At 43.7% G+C, this 25,891-nt stretch overlaps 1 protein-coding gene across 5 annotated transcripts in view; it reads left to right on the plus strand.

Annotated features, from left to right (window-relative positions):
• The window catches only part of ARHGAP26 (Rho GTPase activating protein 26), a 419,918-nt gene that overhangs the window by 212,397 nt on the left and 181,630 nt on the right, over positions 1 to 25,891 (plus strand). For all 5 annotated transcript variants that reach the window (XM_029942151.1, XM_029942152.1, XM_029942153.1 and 2 more), the window contains exon 12: positions 7,293 to 7,329. In XM_029942151.1, coding sequence (XP_029798011.1) covers positions 7,293 to 7,329 — 37 coding nt within the window. The remainder of the gene's footprint in view (positions 1 to 7,292; positions 7,330 to 25,891) is intronic.

Raw genomic sequence — 25,891 nt, forward strand, 5'->3', positions numbered from 1 at the left:
AATGATCCACTTCTAACCCACTGAGGATGACTGCAAGAATGTTCTTCCTTTGTCATAAGCTCCTGTCCCTCAACCAGGAGTGACTTCTTAGACCTTAAACATACGCTCAGCACCATGTTAGATGCCAGGTGGGCCCATGTAGAAGTGTAAGAACTGGTCATCGGGGATTTATTTGCAGAATAGAAATAACGGAAAAGGAGAAATTGTATTCTCAAGTATTAAATTGCGTAGACTAGACTCTCAGAGCAATGAGAGGCCAAAGCAATAGGGTGGTCTGCAGCCATGAAGACAGTTAGGAACTCTGTGCTGCAGTAGCAGAGAGGGAGATAGTATTTTTGAGTACTTGCAGGCACTCTGAGGTTATTTTAATTCTCCCAATACCTCAAGTATTATATTTAGCTCTAATTTGCAATAATAAAACAGAGTCAGAAATGGTAAATCGCCACAGGAAGGCATATAGCTAAAACCTGGTAGACCACAACTCTCTGGGGTCGTAGCACTTTCTGACCACTACCCTCCTTTTTCTGATCCCGGGCCACTTCCCCCATCCTGGAATCCATTGATGGCTCCTACCGGTGGAAGGAAAGGCTTGCAATAATTCAACCTCCGACGAAGTTGTACTTGTCAGCCCAGGAATGCCCAGGGCCACCTTCTAGATGAAGTGGAGCTTCGTCTTACATGTCACAATGACATTGAGCCAGTCTCCCTGCTCTGGTGGACCACGAAGAGCTCTTAACTGTCTGTTACTTATATCCCTCTGAAATCTGCCTTCCTAGGACTCTACCCTGCTGCTCTTCTCGGTTCAGAATAGTAAGTCTGCCCATTCTTCCCCACGTCAGCCCTTTGAATATTTGAAGACTAGTATTGTGATGTCTTGAAGGCTTGTCTACATCCAGAGCTGTGGTTGAGGGAAACGCATCTTGCAGTAGCAATGTGTATGCCAGGTAAGAGCAGAAGGAGAGCAGCGTCACCAAGGCCAGGGAGAAGGCCAATGTCAGAGTGCTGGCAAGACCTCAAAACCTGACCGAAGGCTGTAGATAAAGAAATGGGGGTGAGGAATAGATTTAAGGAATATGATAGTGATAAAATTGATTATTTGGTTCTGGTGGCTCCCCAAGGAGAAGGAGGGTGGTATCCACGAGGAGCACAGATGCTGGGAGGAGCAGCTGGTGTCTAGAGCACTTCATTTTCCCCAATCTTACTGAGGAATCACACAAGAAATAATCCCCTCTTGTCCTTAGGTACAAAGCAGCAGGGAATGGATGGGAAAGAAAAGTTTATTTCTCCAGCATCATTGTCATAATCATGTTGAACAGCAAGCAGTCATTTGTATTCACTGGTATGCTGGTGTGTCTGTTAGCAAAAAGGCTTGGGGGGCCATCAGATTCTCTATCCACTTGTCTTCCATACGATAGCCATTTGGTCGTTGTTTGCTGGGCTGTTTTCCAAGAGACCGCGTGAGTCTGAGGTGCCTGTGTCGCATAGGCACAGGGAGACTCAGTACTACGAGGTATAGTAACTCCTTCCTTCGCATTTCACAAGTTCCTGGTGACACTATACCCTCTGAAACTATTAGCAACAATTTGTTGTTTGGTGTAGCACTAACACTGAGCAGAGAAAACAGATGGCTTTGTGAGGGCTTTTGGTAGCCTTAAGTTAAGCACATAATGTAAATCTGCTTTATATGGCCTCGAAATAAGCCCTGAGTGGTACGTTTTCATTTTTTTTTCTAACGTAGAGAGAGATTCCTGGAGCATTAGCCAGATAATTTGAAAGGCTGAGATACAGTCACTCAGAAAAGATAGATCTGGCTTAGCTTTTCTATCTGGTCAGTACATCGATGCCCTGTCCTCATCAACTCCAACATGGGGATTTGAAAAAAAAATTAAGTCTCTCTTTTAGTCTTCTCCTCAAAAACTGTTCATCTAATCGATACGTATTGAGTGACCTGCTGTATTCTAGTTACCGCACCCTCTTTACAAGTAATTCTGCAGGGTGCAAGAGCAAGGTTTTCACATTTGTTCAGGAATAAGCCATTGCAGAGAGCCATCTGATAGATTTTTACTGGCTTCACATTCAAGAGAGCCTCCCTCAGCTGCAAATGCAATACTGGTAGGAGTGGAAAGGGCGAGCCAAAGGGAGCGTTGCTAGATGAGAAATAGAAAAGGGGCAGCAGCTCTCTGACTTCCTTTTCTCCAGCGCATCAGGCTGGGGTCATGAGAGGCACACTTCGAATGTGAGGAGGATGGGGAGCCAACTCCTAGCTCCAGAGCTCTGGTCCCTCTGGAGACAGATGAGACACATCCTTCTCCACTGCAAGCTGTTCAGACTGGTTTACTCTGCACACTTCAGAGTCAAACAGTTCTTTCTCAGAGCTTTTCCAAATACCGCTTGTGGCCCACCATGAGATGGGTGTCTCGCCTCGATGTAAACATGCCTGTCAGTTGCTGAGTGGCATTCCACGGACCAAAGTCGTCTTACTAGTAACTGCTCGGGAGCATCATTTAAAGTTTCTAAATTGAGCTTGTTGATAGAGATTGACAAGGATTCCAGCGTGGTGCTGTGCTAAGAAATCCGTCTATCACACAGTCCTTGGCAAGTTCTCTGTGATGTGCCCAGCGGTTCAGGGAAGGATGTTTGGGGAGGGGGGGGAATCCTAAAGTGTCTCAAGCTGGTAGTGGTTTTCAATTACTGCTCTACTTGTATTAATTGGAAGTTGGTAGAATTACTGCTATGTTTAAATTGGGTGGAAAGTTTGTTCTTACATAATGGTTGCATTGTTGCCACTTTAATTGCAGCTTAGCTTCTTTTGAGTTCTTTGTTAATTGGCAACTTTTTTCCCCCACTCGGAAGGGGGACTGAGTAGGGAAGTTGCATGAGGTTGTAGTTAAGCACAGAACCTAGTCTAGAGGACTCTGCTACTTGTTAGTTTTGTAACCTTCAGGAGTGTTATTGAACGTACACGATGCTATAAAGTAGAGGTAGGTGGTGGGAGTGCCCCGTAGGCTTCAGGATGAATTAAATTCATCTAACTGCTTGGTATGGTGCATGGCACATAACTAGTGGTGAAAATGTGGTTGGGCCAGACATTGGTGGCAGGCGGTTACTTTTATATTTGACTGCTATTAGAAAAAATTGAGAACCTGTTGCTCAAAAGGTTGGCTTTAGAACAAACGTTTTTCTCCTTTAGTCCTTTAATTAGTTTCAGTTGGTTGAATTAAAATGCTAATGAGCCCAGTGTCCCTGGATCCCTCAAACTGCACTCCTGTCCTTAGCCTTTTATGCCCTGGGGGGTTACATGTGAAGGGAAGGAAGGGCAAGGGTGACAGTGATGGTGAGATTTCATCTTGATGGAATGCTCAGTGGGAAGTGGAGTTCTGTTACATCTCGTAATTTTCACAGCACCCCGAAGAGGTAGGGGATGTTAATATCCCCATTTTACGGGTGGCAAGATTGTGGTTTAGAGATGGTAAGTGATCCAGTTAAGTGATTCAGTCTCCCTTTGAGCCGTCATTCATGAACTATTTAGTAACTCATGTCCCCATGAGTTAATCCAGGACAGTTATATTCTTTCTGTCCTTTCACGATAAAGGCTCTTGAGAAGCTTACTTGAAAGCTTATAAACCCGAGGAACTCTGCTAATCAGTTCTAGGAGAGAAGCCATGTCCAAAGAGATCTTTTATTTTAGGAAGCTGTCCTTAACCCTTTGCTTCAGTCTTCCACTAGTAGGTCACCGTGAGATTCATAGAAGACGGTTTCCCTTGAAACTAATACAACACTGTGTATGTTACTTATACTTCAGTAATAATAACAATAATAATAATAATAATAATTTCCCCAGAACAGACTGTTTCTAAAGGGTGAATTACGTGCTCTTATTTTATGTCAGTCTGGAAGTTTTATTTATGAACCATAGATGACTGGTTTTTCTTGTTAGTTGTATGCATTTGTTACTGCTTGGAAAAGGGAATGAGTATTATAACCTCCCTTGAGAGGCAAGCTAGACTAGTAAGCCTCTCACTGGCTCGCTGTCCTTGGAGAGAGAACTGTAGAAACTGTAGAGAACTTGGAGAAAACTAACTTTTTGGGGCCTCAGATTTCACATCTGTAAAATGGGAATAATGCTAGTACGTGAGCTGTATGGTGGTTAAAAGGATTCAGTGCTGTGTGTGGTACTTGGTAAGTTAAACGAAGCCATTCCCACTTATTGCTATTATAGTGCCGCCATCTGGCCTGTGCGATGGTGAGGCTGTTCCCCCACCCTGGGCCTGCCTTGTCGGGCCGTGTGGTCACACAGTCCTGGCAGGCATGGTTTGTTAGCTTTATTTCAAAACTCATTCTCTTTGGCTCATTTACCAAACTAGACAGAGATTAATGGCCTGGCCTCAAAGGATCAGGCGGCACATGTTTCTGGTACCTCTGGCTCATTGATCACGCCTCTCCAATTTGGGGAATGCTTGGGTGTTGCAGGCGAGGGCCTCCTGAGACCCAGGAAAGCTTGAAGGAAAGTAATTTGGTGCTAATCCTCCTCCTAATTAAGGAGGGCTAAAAGTCTTGCATTTTGTTTTTCTTTCTGCATTTTGCCACTTAGAAACAGGAGCTGGTTCCTTGGATAAGATGTTTAAGTGTAATTGGTCAGGGGTGGCCGAAAAAAACACTTGACAAAATAGAATCTCTTGGCATGCACTTCCCTTGCTGAGCTTTCCAAGGTTAGCGAGCACCATTCCCCATGGATTGCCTGTCCTACTTAGGAGGCGACTGTCTTCACTCCCAGGTGCCACCATCCAGTGGATCACCCGCTGCCTCTCTGCCCCAGTGCCATCTCCCTCCCTCCTCTCCTGTGCACTGATGGCCAGCTGCACTGCTCATCCTCCCTTCTGAAGGCCACACCCCAGGATTAGTCTTTTGGCTCCTAATCTTTAGAACTTGTTTTTTTAAACATTTTTTTATTTTTATTTTTGAGAGACGGAGCATCAGCTGGAGAAGGGCAGGGAGAGAGGGAGACACACAGTCCAAAGCAGGCTACAGGCTCTGAGCTGTCAGCACAGAGCCTGATATGGTCCTCAAACTCATCAACAGTGAGACCATGACCTGAGCCAAAGTCGGACACTTTACGTGGCTGAGCCACCCAGGCGCCCCCAATTTTTATAACTTCTAAGCATAAAAACTGATGCCTTTTCTTTTGCCAGACATTCTGCCTCAGGTAGAGAAACCCTTTTCTTTAGTTTTCATTCTCTTGACTTTTGAATAGTGGCTGGGACTCTTTAGTCTTCTTTAGGAAATCACTCATAATGGAGTGATTTGTCTTACTTAGAGTTTGATCGTTCAAAGCCTTCTTGGCCAATTCCTCAATTTACAGATGAGGCTGTAGAGGCCCAGACTGGGTGACTGCTTCACCCAAACACAAGAGGCAATTGAGGGACAAAGTTGAAAAGCTCTTGACCAGCCATTCCACCCATGCTTGGCTAGCAGGTGAAAATCCCTTGTAGGGCTTCATGGCTCTCTTTTCAGGGGTGCTTGCCTACGTGCTTCCAGGGCTCACATAAATGGTTCTCAGCCATGAGTAGCCATTATAATCCCTTGGAAAAGAGACAGACAGATACATACATACATACATACATACATACATGCATACATACTTACGTCCAGTTTTACCCTATGCCTTTTCATATATACAGAATCATAATCACCAAAAGCAGATTTGGAAAACTACGATCCCTCCCTCTCCCTTAAAGCAGAGGATTTACCTTGCTTAATGATGTCACCATATCAGGGATTGGCAAACTGCCCTACAGTCCAAATCCAGCAGTTCACCCGCTTGTTTTTATTGCCTGTGAACTAAGCATGTCATTTATAGATGAACATTTACAGTTGATTCGATGGGAAATACTAACTTTGACCCCTAATTCAGTGCAATATTATCCTCCCTGATTAAAACCAATAAAAAAATAAAACCTCATTCTTATTGTTAGATCAATTTAACCAATATAATTTCAGTATAATTTCAAGAAATTAAACTCCTTGAAAAGATAATCCACATGGCCACTCTTGGCTGAGAACTACTTAAAACCTCTAGAGGTATTGAGCCAAGGATTTCCGAAGAGAGAGCCTTGAAATCCTAATGGGGATTTTTAACTGCAAGGATTCTTGTATCTGTATTTCAAAAACTTGGTATATTTAAAATTTTGTGAACCAAAAATTTGTGGAAATTAGTTTTCTCTCTTATTGAACAAGGACCTACATAATACTGATTTTGTCTCTTGGCCCACAAAGCCTGTAATACTTATTTTCTGACTCTTCACCAAAGAAACTTGCAGACTCTTGCAATATGTCATATTGTCTGTTTTATATTGGAGTATTTTCCCTTTTTTCATATTGGAGCACTTTCTCTTTTATGATTTCAGTGAATCACTTGAAGGTTTTATATTGTGAAAGTAGCATATTCTCCGTACAACATTGAAATTTCAAAAGTATATCAAGTAAAATGTGATTGCTCCCATCCCCTGTTGTTAATACTTAACAGTTTATACTGTATCTTTTTCCTGACTCTGCCAATTACTAGCTGAGAGACCTTAGTTAACCTAAGTTCCCAATTTTCCATCTGTAAGAGAGTGATAACAGTTCCTACCCAACAGAGTTGTTGTGTAGATAATTTGAGATAATTCATGTGAATTGCTCAGCACATTGCTTGGTTCACAGTAAATGTTTAATGATTGTAACTATTTAAAAGTTTTCTTCTTTTTAATTTATATACACATATCAGTTTGGTTTCTTTGTTATTGTTGTTGTTGTTGTTTTTAAGAATATGACCTCTGGGGTGCCTGGGTGGCTCTGTTGCTTAATTGTCCAACTTTGGCTTAGGTCATGATCTCACAGCCCCTGAGTTGGAGCCCTGTGTCCAGCTCTCTGCTGACAGCTCAGAGGGTGAAGCCTGCTTCAGATTCTGTCTCCCTGTCTCTCCCCTGTGCTTGCTTGCTCCCTCCCTCCCTCTTTCCCTCCCTCTCTCTCCCTTTCAAAAATAAATAATCATTAAAAAAATTTTTTTAAAGACTTTGATCTTTAATTTTTTTTCGGTAAAGTCCCACAGGTGATTCTGATGTACACACGCTAGAGAAAAGCTGAAGTAAATGGTAGGCAGTAGATAATTTTAGAGGGTATTCATATTTGGGGGCCACAAATTGCCTTCCATCTTACAGCACAAAGTAGGGAAAGGGGCAGGTTGTAATTTTCTTCATTGAACCTGTGGGGTGGTACAAAATGCACGCAAATAAGTGTTTATTTCTATTTTCCAGGTCTACAATTCGAACAAAGACAGTCAGAGCGAAGGCAGTAAGTATGTCCCTTGGATAATTTCCTACGACTGGGGTTGGTTGGGTCAGAGCTTTAAAAGTTGCTGCTCTGAGGAAGAGCCACCAGGGGGTGCTGTGGGCATGTTGGGTCTGCCCCTTTTCCCTGGTGCAGCCTGAGGTGCTTCCAAAGCAATTTACCAGGTCAGTGACTCCAGGGCATTCAGTGAGCTTGACTGGCAAGGCTGTAATGACACCTTGCCTTACATAACCCTTCACACTTCACATAGCCTTTTCGTGTACATATCTCCGTTAATCCTAGTTCTTGAGAATGTAGCTCCAATCACCATTTAAAAGCCACTTAATTGAGTAATACACAGCTTCCCAAGAACTTGGTCCTTTGGCAAAACCAGAATTGGCTCCTGCCAGGTCTTGTTCAAAGGACTGGAGAGGCAACAAACTGTCTTAGTGATGGCTTAGTAACTCTTATTCTTTGTTACATTTCTTGGAGAGGAAAGAGTAGAGAGGGTAAACTGTAATAATACTCTTCTTTGATGGGAGTGACCCTGGGCAGTCTCTGTAGAACATGCAACACATTTCCCCTTCTGCTGACTCGGAGCCTCTGGTCAATCATACTTTCCACGGGCACCTGTAACCTTGTAAAGAGGATGGGATTAAATGAAAAGCTACTGCGAGAGTGTTTGGACTGATGATATCCTTGGTGCATAGAAGTATGAACCCGTTCCTTCCAGGCTGCTTACAAGAGTGCAGAGGAAATCCTGTCCCCTTGCTTGATTTTGCTTTGTAAAATCCACTTGCAGAAGAATTCAAAGATAGTCCTGCCATAAATTCCAGTGATAGCCCCCCTCCCCTCCAAAAAATCAGTAAAACAGGGCCTCTCCATGTGGACAAAAGGATGAGGTATTTCTGTTCGTGTAAAATCCGTTAAAGGACAGAGATTTTCCTTTTGTTCTTTCCAAAATGCAGATTGTGACCAGTAGTTTTATATAAAATACTAAGTAATTTTGAATATTTGCTATTGGTAGGTTAAGAGGCCTTTCAGGGAGGAAAAAAGGTTGTTGTTTTTTTTTCCCCCACAAGAATTGAATAAGGGAATTTTTTTTAAAGGAAACATTCAAGGAAAGAAGTGCTTTTATTTCCCCCTCTGTATCATCAGGTTGTATTGTTTTAGTGTATGCGACATCAAGCTTGGCTATCTTGTAAAATAACAATAGCAGGGGCGCCTGGGTGGCTCAGTCAGTTGAGCCTCCAACTCTTGGTTTCAGCTCAGGTCATAATCCCAGGGCCCTGAGATCGAGCCCCACATTGGGCTCCACGCTGAGCATGGAGCCTACGAAAGCTTTTCTCTCCTGTCTCTGCCCGTCCCCTGCTCACACATGCATTCTTTGTCTCTCAAAGTAAATAAATAAACATTAAAAAATATCAATCGCAGAAACCACAGACATAAAAATGAAAGAATACAGAAGGCTATAGAGTAACCCACAGTAAGGGAGGAAGAACCAAAGAAACCCGCTTGAAAACATACCGGGTCTGGAGCCCCAGGAACCTCTAAGAAAGGGTCTTCTGAATAATAATTGCAGGATGATGAAGGTCTAAACTGTTTTCAGTAGTCGCCTCACTCTTCTGAAGATTCAGATTCCCAGGAAAGATAACAACAGGTTGGTTTAGGTTGAGCTGATCAGAGGAAAACAAGACACTGTTCCAGTTTTAAGAGTATTGCATAAAATGGGAGCAGGGTAGTTTGCCAGAGGGAAATCAGGGAATCCACTGGAATAAGAGAAGACAGATGCCCATGCAGACTAAAACAACATGCCCATACCATGCCCCAAGCTGGGACTCACTATTCTATAATAAAGGACCCAAGAACTGTGGGAGATGAGGTGCATATGAATGGATAACCCCCCCCCCCCCAAAGTTTACTTGTGATAAACCTCCTCTCTGCTGGAGATAGGGGCCCATGGATTTGAAAGATGACTCTGATTGTATTAGGGGGTGTGCCGCCTGGTTAAACCATTTTGTAAGACCTTAGAGGATTATCCATTGGAAGCCAATATCCTTTGACCCAGTGATTTGTCCTAAGAAAATAGACTAGAGTACAGAAATGTTTGTGCAACAAAGACGTTCACTGGAGCATTGGCAGTAATAATAAAGACAGGGAGACAATCAGATGTCTACTAGGCAGTTGATTAAAAATATCAAGGTCCTATGTAGTCTTTAAAAACAACACAAGCAATCGAAGTATATTTGTGGAAATGGTGCCCACAGTATGTGGTTAATTGAGGTTTAAAAAAAAAAGGATTACAGAGCAATGTTCTTAGTAAAGTAAATTATTTGACTCATCTGGATATAATGATAGAAAAAGTCTGGAAAGACAGTTATCATGAAATTGTTACTTCGGAGAGAGGGTAGATTATTGGGAAAGACTGACCTGTCTTTTTCTCCATGCTTTGTGTTGTCTGTAGTGAGCACATATTTTAAAATCATAGCTATTAATAGATCTACCACTTAATATGTTTAAGGATGTTTTATGCATATGAGCTTATTGAGTTAATACTTGAATCACTGTGTGAGAGAGGTACCTTTGAACTATTAGGAAATTGAGGTTAATAAATGCAGGGGGCACAATCTAATCTGAATTCTGGGTAACTCCAGAGATTCTACGGCTAACCACAAGGACATTCTGCCTCCCAAAGAAAAGAGCAATTAGAAGACATTCCATTTTGGAGAACACAGACCCTTGCAACAGTCTGCTCTTGGCATCCCATTATTCACAGAGTACGGAGAGCTGGCTGCCTAAAGTGTCTAATGATTTTTCAATTGGTTACCCTTTCATTTGGCAAGCTGGAGAGAAAAAAGATAGGTTACAACATACTGGCCACTTTTCCAGGACTGGTTCGGATAGAAGTGATGTTTTAAAGTATTATTCCAAGAGCTGTTCTGTTCACTGAAGTCCAAGCTGGCACAACCAGGGTAGGGTTCTAGATGAATGCTTTCTCTCCGCCTCTGGTGTGGAGACCCCGTTTTCACATCACAGAATGCCGTAGCCTACCCTCCTTTCTGATGTGGTTGTACTTTCCGAATCTGTGTGATTGAAGTAATTTTCATTTCCTCTCCACTTCCGCCCAGAGGGCTCCTCTGCCACAGGTGGCGCTATTGTGCAGGGTCTGAATGTTCCGCAGCTCCCTGTCTGTTTGTTTATACCAGGGTCCAAACCCTTGGGGAGGGTAGTCAGTCTGATAGGAATTTCAGAGTGTGGCATTGCTCTTTTTGCCTTGAATATCCAAACTCTAAATGGCTAGCATTTTCCTGTCTGGAAAATGTTTTCGTGCGAGTTTGAATGCCACCACTTTATCCCAGAGCCAGAATGTTTTGAAGGGGCAGGTAGCAAAAGGAAATTCCTCTGGGGACACTTCTGAATTTATTGCTTTCATCTTCAAGTGCCTCTCAGGGCATACAGTGCCTGTGGGGCATCAGGGCCATAAATAATGCCTGTCGGCTGCTGGTATTTTCCAAATGGCTCAGTTGTCAGGGAGAGGATGGCAGCAGATAAACAAACGCACATTTCTTCGCAGAGCCTTTTTCCTCTCCTCTTCTCTAGTCTCCGTTTGAATCTCAGCGGTAGGAGGTGGAATTAATCCTACTACCCAATTTGTGGCATGGGATCATCACAGGGCCCTTCCTTTGTTCATTCATTCATTCATTCTTTCCTTCCCTTTTAATTCTCTTCCCAGCTGTTAATTCTTTCCTCCTCTGAAGACCACCATTCTGATATGTACTTTAAAATGTTTTTTTGAACAATGTGTATTTTTTTTTAATCTACTTGTATTTTTAAGTTATATAAATTATGATACGTCTTGTTCTTTTTCTTTGCTTCCTCAGCATTGTGTTAGGGGCCATCCACATTCCCCTGTCTGCTTCTCCACTGTGGCTTCTGTCTGCTCACCCTCCATGGTGTGTAACCCTGTGTATCTGTTATTTTTTTAATTAAAAAAATTTTTTTTTAATGTTTTCTGTTTATTTTTGAGAGAGACAGCATGAGCAAGGGTAGGGTCAAAGAGAGAGGGAGACACAGAATCTGAAGTAGGCTCCAGGTTCTGAGCTAGCTGTCAGCACAGAGCCTGACGTGGGGTTCGAACACCACAAACCATGAGATCATGACCTGGCCAAAGCCATAAGCTTCACAGACTGAGCCACCCAGGCACCTCACTGTGTATCTGATTTTACAGAGCTGCACTCCATCATCTCATGCCTCCAGCTCCTCATGACCACCACCAACACCACAGTGAACATCTTTGTCCATTTTGTACATCTCCCTGTGTGAGAATTTTTTTTGAAATATACCCATGAGGAGAACTGTTGGCCAGTCAAAAGGTGTGCATGTACTTAGTTTGAGGGAGTATTTCTCCAGAGTGGTCAGTCCACAGTTTCATTAACCCCACATGAGAATTTATTCATTTCTGCCAACTCTAGCTATTATTTGACTTTCTAATTTATTGTCAACCATATAAATAGAAAATGATAGCTCATTATTGTTTTAATTTGGATCTCTCTGATAATTATTATGTTTGAACATGTCTTCATGTGTCTACTGACTGGATTTCCCCTTCTTTTTATTGCCTGTTCATGTCCTTTATTCATTTTTCTATTTAATTTGCCATTTTTTCCATGTTGATTTGTAAAGTTTCTTCTGTTTTAGATATTTTTCCCTTGTTGTAGACATTTTAAATACATTTTCTCATCTTGTCATCTGTGTATTAATATTCATGTGATATTCTTACCTCACTTACCTGACCCTTCTTATATATTGAAATGCATCTTTATTTTTCACCTTCTGGTTTATGTTTCTCAAGTTGTGTTTTAAAGAAGGCCTTTCTAGGGTGCCTGTGTGACTCAGTCAGATTAGCTTCCAACTCCTGATTTCAGCTCAGGTTATGATCTCATAGGTGTGAGATCCATGTCGACTCCACACTGGGCATGGAGCCTGCGCAGGATTCTTTCTCTGTCTCCCTCTCCCCCTTCTTCTCTCTCTCTGTCTCTCTCTCTCTCTCTCTCTCTCTCTCTCTCTCAAAAATAAAAGGAAGGAAGAAAACAGGACTTTTCTGACCCATGTCACAACCTACATTTTGTTTTTTGGGCTTCATCATTCTTCTTTCATACTGAGGTTTTTAATCCACCCCTATCTACCACTGTATATAGTGTTTCATGAAGATCCAGTTTCATTTCTATCCATATGAAGACTCGGTTTTCCCATGAATGTCATTCTTTCTGCTTTTGACTTACAGTGGTGGCTGTATTGTATAGTCGGTGTGTGTGTCTGAGCTCTGTCTCTAGTTCTTTATGTTCCCGGTCTGTTTGCCCTTGTACCAATACCTCTCTGCTTTCCATATGATGTCCTTGAGGCAAGTCTTAATGTCTGGTACTCTAGTTATTTTTTTTAACTTTTTAAAAATGTTTATTAGAGAGAGAGAGAGAGAGAGCGCACGCGCACGCGAGAGCATGAGTGGGGGAGGGGCAGAGAGCCAGAGGGAGACATAGAATCTGAAACAAGATCCAGGATCTGAGCTGTCAGCACAGAGCCCAATGCAGGGCTCGAACTCACAAAATGTGAGATCATAATCTGAGCCCAAGTCAGGCACTGAACCAGCTGAGGCACACAGGCGCCCCTGGTACTCTATTTCTTAAGGTTTGACTTAGCTGCTTGTGGACCTCTATCCTTCTGTGTAAATTCTAACATAAGTTTTATAAGCTTCTCAAAACCTGAAAACTTTTCTTGAGAATTGCATTAAATTGTATAGATTAATTCAGAGAAAACTGACACATTTATAATATTTAGTCATCTCTCAAAACTTAGGATATCTTTCCTTTTATTCAAATCCCCTGTGTCCTTCATCACAGTTTTAGTTTTCTGCCTAGAGGTCTCAGGTACTCTTGGTTAAGTTAACCCCTATGTGATAAATTCAAAAACCAATCTGCTTTTTTTTTTTTGCCACTTCTTACTGGGGATCCTACTGCTGTCAGGGGACCTTCCCTGAGTTTATTCATAGAATGTTAGGAATATACATCAGTGATGCTGAGTTTTCTCTAGTGGCCCATATTCTTGCCTAGCAGAGAAAGGAAGGGGAAAAAATGCAAGGATACTAGAGAGGGAGGGACTGTGGTTTGTTGTTCCAGAAGCTACTTTACTGACTACACACCCGTGCCAGTTATTTAGGCAGCTGATCGCTGTCCTGGATTTGTCTCCTTTCTCGTTGCAAAGAACAGGACTCTGCCCTGGGTAAGAACCCCTCCTCCCAGCCCGTTCTGGCCCCCTGTGCCACCTCAGTGCATATCTCCACAGTCTCCATGTCCTGTCCCTTGCCCTCCCTCGGCCTGCAGCTGTGAGGTTTCCTCCACAGCCACTCTGTGAGACTTGGTTTATTCTCCAGTCGGAATCCAGAGAAGAAGCCAAGAAGCGGCCTGTTCCCTTCCAAGGCTGCTGTCGTCCTGTAGTCCAAGCTGAGCGACAGTTCGAGAGCCGAGAACTTGTCCACGAGGATACTCCAGCCCAGTGCAAGAGAGTAAGGGAAGGACAGGCTTTCCTGGTGGGGGCTGATGTCTTCAAAGTTACAAGTTTTAAATAATAAATGTCACTGCCTGCTTAGCTCTGAAAAGATTAGCTTGTTTACAGAAACGCTGCCCTCCCAGTGCCTCTCCAGCTGTTAAAAGGCTGAAGGCTGACAGCCGGAGCCACAGAGGCTCCAGTCTCCTAATCTTGACTCCACAGTGCCGCTTTCCTTCATGCGAATATTAACTCAGATGCCATAGGTTAATCAGATTATTTCCAAGGAATATGCCCAGGTTGCCTCAGACCTGCCTTCTTGTGCACTTCAGACTCAGCTCAATGCCAACCACCTGGCTTCTCAAGAGAACCTTGCCGGGGTTTACAGTGCTTCCCGCTCTTGTTCCATGTGTTCTGGTTGGTTCCTACCTGAACTGCTTGCTTGGTTTCCCAGCAGGAGTCCAGCCTTCCTGGAGCACTTCATTCAGTTCATAGCTCTCCCACGTTCCTAAGCGCCTGGAGCTCCAGGCAGTGTGAGTGCAGAGGGCAACGACACCCATAAGTAGAACATGCACCTGTGCCTTTAAGGAGTATATGGTCTGCTTTTGAGGTTCAGAGCACAAGGAGACAACAGCCAGATGGCCCGTCGTGCGTGGATGCGTGCAATCATCATGCTCTCTGCACATGTACCTGCTGTGCAGATAAAATGCCCCAAGCCAGTGGGTTGGAGAGCGAGCTCAGAATGGGATTCTGATCTAGGCTAGAAGGAAATAGAAGGCTACTTCTGCTTCCACCTCTGAATCCCTTCTTTCCTTCCAGTGTGTTGTTAATCTGGTACTTTGACAGGAATCCTTTGTGTTTGTGTAATGCTCTAGAAGTCACTGGAGTTTGTTATTGACACTGGGACTTAGGGTGCGGGGGAAGCAGTGACTGGACGAAGAATGCAAAGTTGGAATTAGGATTCAGTCATCTGTAGGGGGTAGACCCTGGCTCTCCTAAGCAGCTTGACAAACAGTTATTTTTGCTAACTGTAAAAATCATATGAGCTCATTGTAGAATGTGAAGGAAATAGAGCAGTGATTCTCAGAAATTCAATAGAAGGCATCTCGCATACCGCCCCCAGTGATCTTTCCTTCTTGTCATTTTTCCATAATATCTTACATGATGTCAATGTCGATATGTATTTTGACTTACTTGGCATTACACCAAATATACTTTTGGCATCTTGCTTGAAAAACTTAACAAGCATTTTCCCACGTCATGAGAATTGTTTATGAATGCCATTTGCAACGGTTGTTTAATATTCTGTCATAGGATTATATCCACATTTGTTGAACTATTTCCTGTCATTGGACTTGAATGTCCTTTCCAGATTTTTCCTCTTGTGAGTAATAGCAGCCCGAACACTCCTCTACATCAATTTTTGCACATACCTCAGATAATTTCCTGTGGGTAGGCCCTGCCATGTAGATTGGAGAGAGCTGTTGCAGCAGAGGACCACGTGAATGGTGTGACTTAGCTTGCTGGCACCCTAGCTCCGGAACTGTGGGTCAGTGCAGGACATCGTTCTGCTTGCCTGGCCTTTTATGTAAAAATAGGGGACAACAACACCCACCTCCTGAGGTCACTGTGACGTTGGAGCTTAGCAAAGTGTCCGGTGTATTAGTTAGTAAATGCCTCGTTACCATTCGTTCTCATCCTTCTCATTATCTGGTCGTGCCAGTTACAGTGTCTCACTGGATGGGCCGGGGAGTTCCTGTGGGGCGCAGGGGAGGGGGACGGGGGTGGGGGGTGACAGCTGACGCCCCTGCCCTTGTCAGGCGTGGTGCCCTAAGGGTATTCACTAAGTGATGATGTTTCTCCAAGTGGGATATGCACACTCCTTGTATCTCAGATCATTTCAGAAAGTACCCGACACATGTTTTAAAGTACCATTTGGATTTATATATTTATTTCCCCATTTATTAGGGGGAAAACACAAGAACATGTAAACCCCCAGGTTTTCTAAATGTTATTGCTTAGCCAAGGGGGCGGCCTTTTCAGTAAAGTGCCAGATAGTAAATCTATTCAGCCCTGCAGTGCTATTTAACTCTTGATACTGGAGTGCGAAAGCAGCCATAGAAAACATGAAAACAAGTATATGTTTGCTAATAAAACTTTACATGCAAATCAAGCACTACTGAGTTTGGCCCACATACTATAGGTTTGTCAATGCTTAGACTACTTTTTCAAAACTTACCCTTGTATTAAGCTATTGAGGATGGCATAAAGTTACAGCAGGCAGCATAAAAGTGGTACATCCTAGATGCCATTAGTGGAAATGCTCTTCACAATAACCAAGTTTACAAATGAGCACTAGGCTTTAAAATCCAGGTAGCACAGCCAAGAAGTAGTGGGAGCTGATGCTCAAAGGCACGCCCCTGCCCTTCCTCCACTTCTTGATCTGCGTGAACTCTTTCCTCTGTTTTGCCATCTTGTCATTTTGTGGCAAACCCATTGGGGCTTTCATCCTCGGTTTCACCTAACCTTCTCGTCTCTTTGTGATAGAGGGGCCATCCCAAATTCCTTCTCAGTGAACCTCCTCATTAGAACTGTCTGGTTCCTCACATGCCATGCAGGATGCTGAGAGACCGTTAACACATGTCTGTGACTCTGCGTCTTCCCAGGTGCAGAACCGTAGCCCAGCCCACCGCCCTTGTGCGGGCATCGGCGCAGCCAAAGCTGCCTGTGTGCCCGTTACATACAGTCATTATTCCTTAAGGCATCATTCAGATCACAGTCCCTGATAGTGTTGTATCTGGGCTTTTCTTGTTCCGTGAGAACAAGAGTGAGGACCAGGAGAAGAGGTAGAAAGGTACCATTACCTTGCTCTGTATGCTTATAGCTTTGCCTCTGATGTATACATTCCCTTCATCTCTGTGCCTCAGTTTCCCGCAATCTGTAAAACAGAAAAAGAGATTTACTTGTTAAGCTAGTAGGGAAGGACTTCATGGGATCCTCTGGGACACTGTTTTTGAAAGGTTTTAAAGCCTTCAGACATTACGAAAAGTTCAACAGTCTGATGAAAGCAGCAGAGGACCAAAAAAAAAGGATTTTTTTTCCTTTTGCTTCCTGTCACCTTCGGCCTTTTGCTGTTAGAACACCCACCGTTGAGAGGCAAGAGGAGGCAGCCCTGGTAACCAGGATCCCTGTGGGATCAGAGCCATCCGGTGGCTGTCAAGTGTCCACTGGTCAGTAGCTTATAAATAGAACATTTCCCTTTTTAAACCTGAGAAGGATGGGCTGCATTAACGGGCATGGCGGCCCAGCCTCCTGAGCACTGGCCCACGAGGCAGTCAGCTGAGTCCACCTTCCCTTCCAGCTTTCCATCCACACCTTCCAGGCTGGGGCTGCCTCAGTTCCCTTCCAACCCCTGAACTCCACCCCTCGTGGCCCTTTGGCTTTGTCTTTCCCCCTCCCTCCTGTGCCATGGCATGTGTCCGTGGCTGCCACTTTTATCTCCTGAACCACAGGCAGGCGAGATGGTATAATTCTTGCTCACATAAGTACTGACTTTCTCCACCTTGCTTTCCATTATGACTTATGTGTGCAACACAGTGGGTATGGCCCACATGGAACTCAAGATTATATTTAGTTGAGCAGTAATACCCTTGTTTGAGAATAACCCTGGCTGAGGGGCTGGGCACTAGCAAGAGAGAAAGGAGAAGGAGTGGCTTGTTTTCTCAGAGATTTTAGTATATGGGATCTCAGCTATTTTGTTTGGGAGGACCCCATCCCCCAAGCATATGACTGGCGATGGCACTCCCCTGGCTAGCCTAAACGGTCAGAAGTCTTTCTGCTTGTCTTAAATGACACTTAACAAACAATCCTTTCATTGTAGGCAGGTGTGAACCACCCCTAGGCATCCTAGTTTGAGCTTCAGCCAATGAATATTGAGCAGGTCCCTGGCTATGTCTTGAACTCCTGTATCCAAGTGCATGGGGTTGTTGAGGCAGAGACTGGAAAGATTTTCCTCAAGGCTCTTGATTAATGTTTATTGGGCACATACATATTCCTGGGCAGTGTGCTGAGGGTTTGATGTACCTTCTGTTGTTTGATCCTTATAAGAACCCTTTGAGGTCAATAATATTACTGACCTCATGTAAAAATGAGAAAACTGAATCCTCATTCTTAATGCATACGTAGGGTCTATCAAAGTCGTCCCTTCCTACCCTGATCAGAGTATTCAGAGTGTGCAACTCACATTCAGCCTGTAAGAGTCAGCAGAGGCTGTCAGTCCCCTTGCCCACAGTGCGGATAGTGCTGACTGGGAGTTGGGAGCGTGGGCAGTGCAGAATTATTACATACATCGGTGGTAATCCCAGCCTCACTACTAACTGGGTGCGTGACTTTGGAAAGTTAGTTTCCTCAGGTCTCAGGGTTTTTTATCTGTAAGATGGGTATAACTTTATTACCTACATCATTGGTTTGTTGGAAGGATTAAACGGGATTAGGATCGAATAGCAGGGCCTGGTATTCTAAGCAGTCATTAAATGCCATTATCTGCTGTTGTTATTATTAGTAACATCATCATTACCCCCAAACCAGAGGCTCTTTCTATAAAAGCATGACAGCAGTCTCTTTATAGTTCCTCAGAGTGCTTTTATAGACATCACCTTATCTGATTTTCTCAACACCTGATTTGTACAGATAAGAAGGGTCCCAGAGGTGAAGTCTGCTCATCTCCCACAACCAGTTAGTGGCAACTCCGGCCACAAGTGTTTGGCTTCTGATCATGAATGTCATCGCTAAGACAGGTAGGAGGTAAAGGCAGGAGAAGGATGTAGGTGGGCAGAAGAAGTTAGTTCTCTGCTTCAAACACTTCATCTTTCAAAAGCTGGTGCTGCTTTCTCTTGCTTGAGAAATCAGTGCACAACCACGTATGCATCTAGGCAGAAAAGGAATTGAGGCCTCTCAGCTGTGATTCCTTCTCTGATTGTTCAGATCATCGGGTAAGAGACAGGCGGTGCTCTTGAAGCTGGTTGGCATTACCACAGTATGCGTTAAGCAGTGCTTTCACTCCTGCCCGGATTGGGAATTGTAAGGAGTATTGGGAGACTGCAGAAGGAGAACCCCACAAGGAAACAGACGCCCGCAAGCCAGTCTGCAGCCAGCCCTCAGCTCGCGCTTTGTAAGAACCTGGACACTGTCACTTCAGCTTCAGCATCTTGCTGAGAGCTGGATTGCTCTTTACAGCTATCTTAGAGCCTCTCTGGCTGAAGGCTAGTAGGTTTATTCCAGGCCAGGCAGGAATTTGATCTCTTTCCTGCTACCTAGTTTACTTTCTTTACTCTCTGTCCCTCTTGGCTTCCTTTTGTGTGTATGTGTCCCCATAAACCACGAATAGAAGATAGGTGCCTTTATATCTGTAGGCTAGGGGAAACAATTCCGATTGGCAGCATTCATGTCTAGAGGTCAGGGGATGAATGAGATCCCAGTCACTCGTATTTGTCTTGTGCTTCCTGCCACACGGCCCCTGAACTCTAGAAGGTACCAGTGTGTTCAGCCAGCTGCTCAGCATTGGAGTCTCCTGGAGTGTGGGGACTTCTTTACCTATTGGTTTCTGGTGTCTCAGCTGTGAAAATGTGGACTGTATCTGTTGCTTCATACGGAACATACTTAGGCTACAAGGCAGATAAAGCCCCTCTTCTCATGGAGTTCTAATGAGAGAAACTGACAAATGGCAAGTAAACAAAAGTATACTTTCAGGTGCAGAGAGGGGCTGGGCAGGATTGAGAGGAAAGAGAGCATAGCTAAAGAAGAGAGGACCATTCTAGATACCTGGAGCAGAGAGGCCTCTCTGAAGAGGTGAGATTTGAGTAGAAACCCAAACAAATGGAGGGAGTAAGAATGTTAGGAGCCAGCAGAGGAAGCAGCATGTGCCAGGGCCCTTGGATTGGAGGGGTAAACCAGCTGTGTTCAAGGATTTTTGGGAAGGACTCCCGTGAGTGGATTGGAGGCAGCCAGAGGGAGAGTGGTCAAGTAGGCTGGGACTAGACCATGTGAAGCCATGGTCAGGAGGAAAGCTTGTCATGAGAAGCCCTGGAGAGTTATGATCAGGCAAGTGAAATATGAGCCAATGTGTATTTTTAAAAGATGGCTCTAGCTGCTGGTGCAGAATAAACCGCCTGGGGCAAAAAGAGAAACAGCTGGGAGGCTGTTGTAACAATACAGGTGAAAGCTGATGGCGGCTTGGATCAAGCTATTAGCATTAGAGGTGGTGAGAAGCAGTTGGGTTTTGGATGTATTTTTAACTGATGACTGAGGAGGTTGGCTGAGAGATCGGAGTGAGGGAGAAAACAAGGAATCAAGGGTGACTGTATGGAAGTAGGAAATCGTGCTGGTAGAATATGGTACCCGCCCCCCCCGCCCCCCCCCCCATCCTGTCCAGGTTGAATATAGTGCCTGGTCAGGGACAGATTAAGACAGTAGTTCCCAAATGTGTTATTTTTCTGTCATTGACTTAATGTCATTTTTTTAAAACACACATATACCACCTGTATTGTTACTGAGTACCTACTCATTTTCTTAAATGAGTTCACTCTTTTTAAATTTATTTTATAAATATAGTATGTCATGCTATATGTAATAAACAGGTAAATGTTTTTAACGTATACATATACTACCTGTACTGTTACTATGTACCTACTAATTTTCTTAAATGAGTTCACTCTTTTTAACTTAAATTTATTTTATAAATATAGCATGTCATCCTATTTGTAATAAACAGGTAGATTTCTAATATTCATTGAAAAAAGTACACAACTACAACTATTACATATATTTGTGACTCATTTGGAGTCACTTTATATGCCACCAGTGGCACAAACAACATTATATACTGAGACACGTAGCAAATGACTGTTATTAGATGGGGACTCTGGAACAAATATTGATAGCTAATTAATGGTCAACAATAATTTCTGTTTACATTTAGTGATAAATATTTTTTTTTTATCTATTTTTGAGAGAGAGCACGAGCGAGCCGGGGAGGGGCAGAGGGAGAGATTCCCAAGCATGCTCCGTGCTGTCAGCACAGAGCTCTATGGGGGGGCTCGGTATCACAGACCATGAGATCGTGGATCTGAGTTGAAACCAAGAGTCAGACTTAACCGACTGAGCCACCTAGGGACCACTTTAGTTACAGTACTTTTAATTTCTTGGTATACAGCACATCGTTGTCCCAAGGGTGCTTCTCAAACCTACTAGAGCCCAACCTGTGGGAGGGTGCCCACGAGCTCCATGGCAACAAGCATGGTCCTGGTTCTCTTGTGCACTGGATTTGAGAGTGCCTCCTGGAGTAGAAAGGGAAGAATCCAGAAAACGTGATCCCCAGACCCCGTCCATGACTGACTGGTCATTAGAACATGAGCAGAAGAGTAGGGAGTAGGTGAGGGATGAGCCCTGGAGTTAGACTGAGTGACAGTCCTGGTTCTACCACTCATTAATGCCAAAGCCTTAACAAGTTCCTCAGCTTCATCTGACTGGAGATTCCCTGTCTACAGAATAGGGGTGATGATGATGAGGACACGGTGTGTTTAAGGGCATAGCCCCGAGCAGTGAGGTCTGTTCAGCAAGCATTAGCTACTGCTATCATTGTTACCACTTAACATTGTGTGCCTGGCTTTTCTCATCAAAAAAGCCTTACCAGATACATTGGGAAAATCAGTTAAGCTATAATATATTAATATATTGTGTAAACAGTGTAAAAACATAGCAAGAAGTTGTTAGTGAGGACTGTAACAGTACTTGCCCCATGCAGTTACTATGGGGATATTATGATCTTGGGCATGAAAAATGGTTCATCACCTGGAAAGTTTGACTCAAATGTTGGTAATATGGCTAATGACCATTTATTGAAATATCAAAAAGTCAGTATATACATTTCCCTTGACCCTTGCAACACCTGGGTGAGTTCTCCCCACTGTACAGGTGAGGAAAGTGAGTGTCAGGTGCAGCATTTTTCCTTCAAGCATACCGGTAGGACAGAAGTGGCAGAGACCTCAGTCTATTCCAGGTCTGTCTGACGTCAGTGCTTATTGTTCTCTTCCCAGATGCATACCGCTTCTGTCTAGGGGACTTGAGTTAATATTGAAGTTGGTTCATAGTCCCTGAATGTATATATCTGAGGAGCAGAGTATAGGACAGAGTAGGCAGTAGCATGGGATTAGACACAGGATCTCGGAGTTGAACTAGAATTAACAACTGGCTGTTGGTAATCCCCAAAGTAGAGAATTCAGGGACCTTAATTTTCAGGCCCCACTGGGAGCTTCTGAGAGCTTCCACCCTGAGGACTGTTTCCGAGGGGCCACAGCCGTGAAGCCCTGGGAGCTCTGGGTCTTCACACGATGAAGAGAAAGGATGTGAGTCCCTCGAGTGTGTGAGCCCATTGGAAATGTATTTTCCAGATCGATATGGTATTTAATTCAGTGTGGGTGTTTCCCTTCATGGCTTTTAATAGTGTTGAAATTGATTAAATTCAGAATGAGTGAGGTAGGCCACACTTTAAAGAGCAAATCACATTGGGAAATTGAGTAAATTTCTATGGTGAGAACATGCCCCTCGAGCTGTCCATAAAATGATGGCCTGCTCATAACAACTCCAGACAGTTTCCTATATTCCTCCACATTAGAAACAGGGCAGTAACTTCCTTTACCTCTCAGTTCTCTCATTTTTATGTAAACACCCAGCACTTCCAGCAAATTCCATTTTTCCTGTAAAAAACTTGAAAGATTTCTATTGAATAAGATTCCTGGGGTAAGGCTTTTTAGGCTAGGAAAAACCTGTTGAAAACCAGCTTTAGAAAAATGGGTAATGTGTGCTCATGTGTTGAGGCTAATTCAGTAGATCATCTCCTCTTTGGGAAAAAGATTTGTCTTATGAGATCTGTTTGAATTCCCAGGATCCATTTATGGAGTAACTTTGGGGTATGGTCCAGAGAGTTGTTTTCACACACTATATGTCCATCAGTCAACCTGTGGTATGGATAGATCCCTTCCATTCAGAATTAGTCATGTGGCCATTTTACACCAAATTTCTTGATGTTCTGAGGCATACGGACTGGGGTAGAGCAACAGCTGGTCAGTGATTTTCAGTAAAAGGGCTCCTGGGCCTGAAGAATGAGGTGGTCTCTTGGATGGACAACAGCTCTAAGGGCAAACGCTCTTGTTTACTAGGCCTATTCTAGACCTTGGGCCTGTCTCACTATGTAGATGGTTCAGATTGTATGATGTGGAAAGAACCCTCACACTCTCTGTTTCCATCAGCCACAGCTTCATACTGTGTACAGTTTGGTGATGATAATACCTTGATGCAAAAGCAAAAGATTTCTCCAAGTGTCTAGGAAAATCAGAACTTGGTTTTGTCTTCACTGTTTTATGTCTTGGCTTGCACACCTATTGTTTTTCCTTTCTCTTAAACTCATTCTTGGGGCTGTACTGCTAGGGGGTGATATCTCTTCATATTGACATAGGAAGGAAGGAAGTAGTTAGGTCTGGCTATTCATATCTTTATTTAACACTTAGATCTTCACTAAATATGAAAAATATAGGTACCAGAGCTTAAATAACCCATCTACTCTTGAGTTTATAACAGTTGGAGTTTGAAGAGTCATTTTGACTACATCATACTTCCCCTTAGTGACTCTCCCCAACGTACTTAATACCCAACATGACAGTAGACCATGAAAGGCAGAGGGAGAGTACTGAATAAAAGAAATAAGTAAGGACATACATGCACCCTTTCTTTCATGAATGCAAATCTGGTCATGTAGGCAGCGTCATAGAAATAAATATAAACTTACAATTAGGTCACATACTGTGAAGGAGAAGTTGATAGTGCGATATCCAAGTTGCAGTGGGGACATAAACCAGGTGGGGAGAGGTCAGGAGGGCGTTTTGAGCAGTTGACATTTGAAGGGAGACCTGAGGATTTGGAATAACTTGGGCCATTGGGCTTCCAAGTGAAATCCACAGCATGTACAGAAAGGCTAGAGAAAAAGTGTTGTCACTTGGACACTCTGAAAGAAAGCCAGTTTGGTAGAATGCTTAGGTGTGGAGTCACGGCGTGGATGAAGCAGGCCAGGCTGGACTATGCAGGGTTTTGTGAACCATGTTAAGGATTTGGGTTATCCTCCTGAGAGCACTGGGGTGCCACTGAGAGATTTTAAATGGGGAGGTGACATGGTCTGGTTTCATCCAGATCGTGGGGGCCACAATGTGGAGGACAGATGGGAGGGAGCCAGAGGAGGAGGACAGCAGTGAGGTGGTCATCAGAGCAGCCCTGGTAACAGATGATGGAAGCCAGCACCAGACAGAAGTGAGGGTCCTGGTGATGATTTGGATATGGGAGTAAGAAAGAGGGAGAGTGCGAAGGGTTTTGCTCATGGTATTATGATAGTTTTACCCTCTACCGCCAACTACGCTCCTCATTTTCTTTTAAGGTGGAAAGAGCTAGGGAAAACCTTTCAGGTGAGGTACCATTTGTTGCAAGCAACTGCAGAGCATGTCTGTCTACCTGGGCCATCAGCTTCCTTTTTTTAGGCAAGGAAGTCATTGGATTGAATCTTACATAGTAGGTTGTTATTTTGAGCCCTTTGCAGTAAAACCGTCTGTTTCTGGGTTTAACCTGCTTCCCTGATCTTGGTATTTAGGATATCCAGGGTATCTAGGCCTAATAATGTCACTCCAGCAGTCTGCCAAGCATCCTCCTTCTTCTGCCCTCCTAAGACCCTCTGAGTTGACTAAGCATCAACCCAACCCAACTCTATGTTCCCGTGTAATTCATAGAACTTTGAGAAAATAGGTTTGTGTGACCCTCGTCTTAAAAGGAGACAAAGCAACGAGGCTTCAAAAGTGGCAATGATGGGCGCCTAGGTGGCCTGCTTCAGATTCTGTGCCTCCATCTCTCTGCTCCCCTTTTCTGCTTCTGCGCACGCTCCGTCTCTCAACAAATGAATAAACATGGAAGAAAAAAGTCGAAGTGAAAGTTAAGAGGACAATACATTTCTGACGGGGCAGGTTAACCTGGGTATTTGGTGGGAGCTCTGTGACAGTCATCATATGACACCTGTTGGGGCCACCTCCTGAGGCTGAGGGAGGGAGGGAAGCCACTCAAAGCCGTTGCCGTAAGACGGTGGATGGCAGGCATAGGAGCCACTGGTCCTGCAACAACTTTTCGCATGTCAAATTAAGGGAATAATGCAGGCCTAGTAGATATTTAATGAGAGATTATTCCTGGAGATTATAAGGATACAGAAATTGCAAATAAATCCCTGACCTTTTCTGAGCCTCGGCTCAGTGAAAGAGCTGAATCACCTGCTTGAGGGGATTAAGGACAGCCACTTCCATCTGGCGGTCTGCTCTGACTTTTTTTGTCATGAGCAAACTGTTTGGTGGTGATCATGTTCTAAACCTTTTAGTGGGAACTAGCTCTTCAGCGGAGGAGATTCTCAATTAACTTAGATTATGTACCTGCCGGGCAGAGATCAGAGCTAATGATCTCTGGTTATGTATTATAATCGCCATTATATTAGTAGTACTCTGTACATGTTAAATAATAAAGCAGTTGTTAATCACCAGTAACCTAATCATGAGGTCAGCAGGAAAGCCAAGTTGATGAGAAGTCAGACCTGCTTGTGTGTACGTGTGTGTGCACGTGCACACGCACACATATATGTACCATAGAGACACAGGGAAATACAGGGATGTCCCCAGGCAATAGGCAATATAATAATTATACCGGTTCCAGTTTAGAGATTTAGAACAGCTGTTAAACTGTATATTATGAGTTTCTTATTGGCAACTGCTGTTTGATAGGAATTCCACTTAACACAGTATTATCTGCCTATAAGTCATCAGTATACAATTGGAACATTTAGAGGCTAACAACAGAGAGTTAGCCTTGAACTCTGTTTTGCTTTGCCATATGTAAAAGTGTTACACTTTTGAACTTAGACAGCAAATATATACTAATATTGTGTTATAGGTGTCGTGGGAAGGCCTTTCTG

The sequence above is a fragment of the Suricata suricatta genome, chromosome 6 (genome assembly GCF_006229205.1).
Source record: "Suricata suricatta isolate VVHF042 chromosome 6, meerkat_22Aug2017_6uvM2_HiC, whole genome shotgun sequence".
NCBI classification, from domain to species: domain Eukaryota; kingdom Metazoa; phylum Chordata; class Mammalia; order Carnivora; family Herpestidae; genus Suricata; species Suricata suricatta.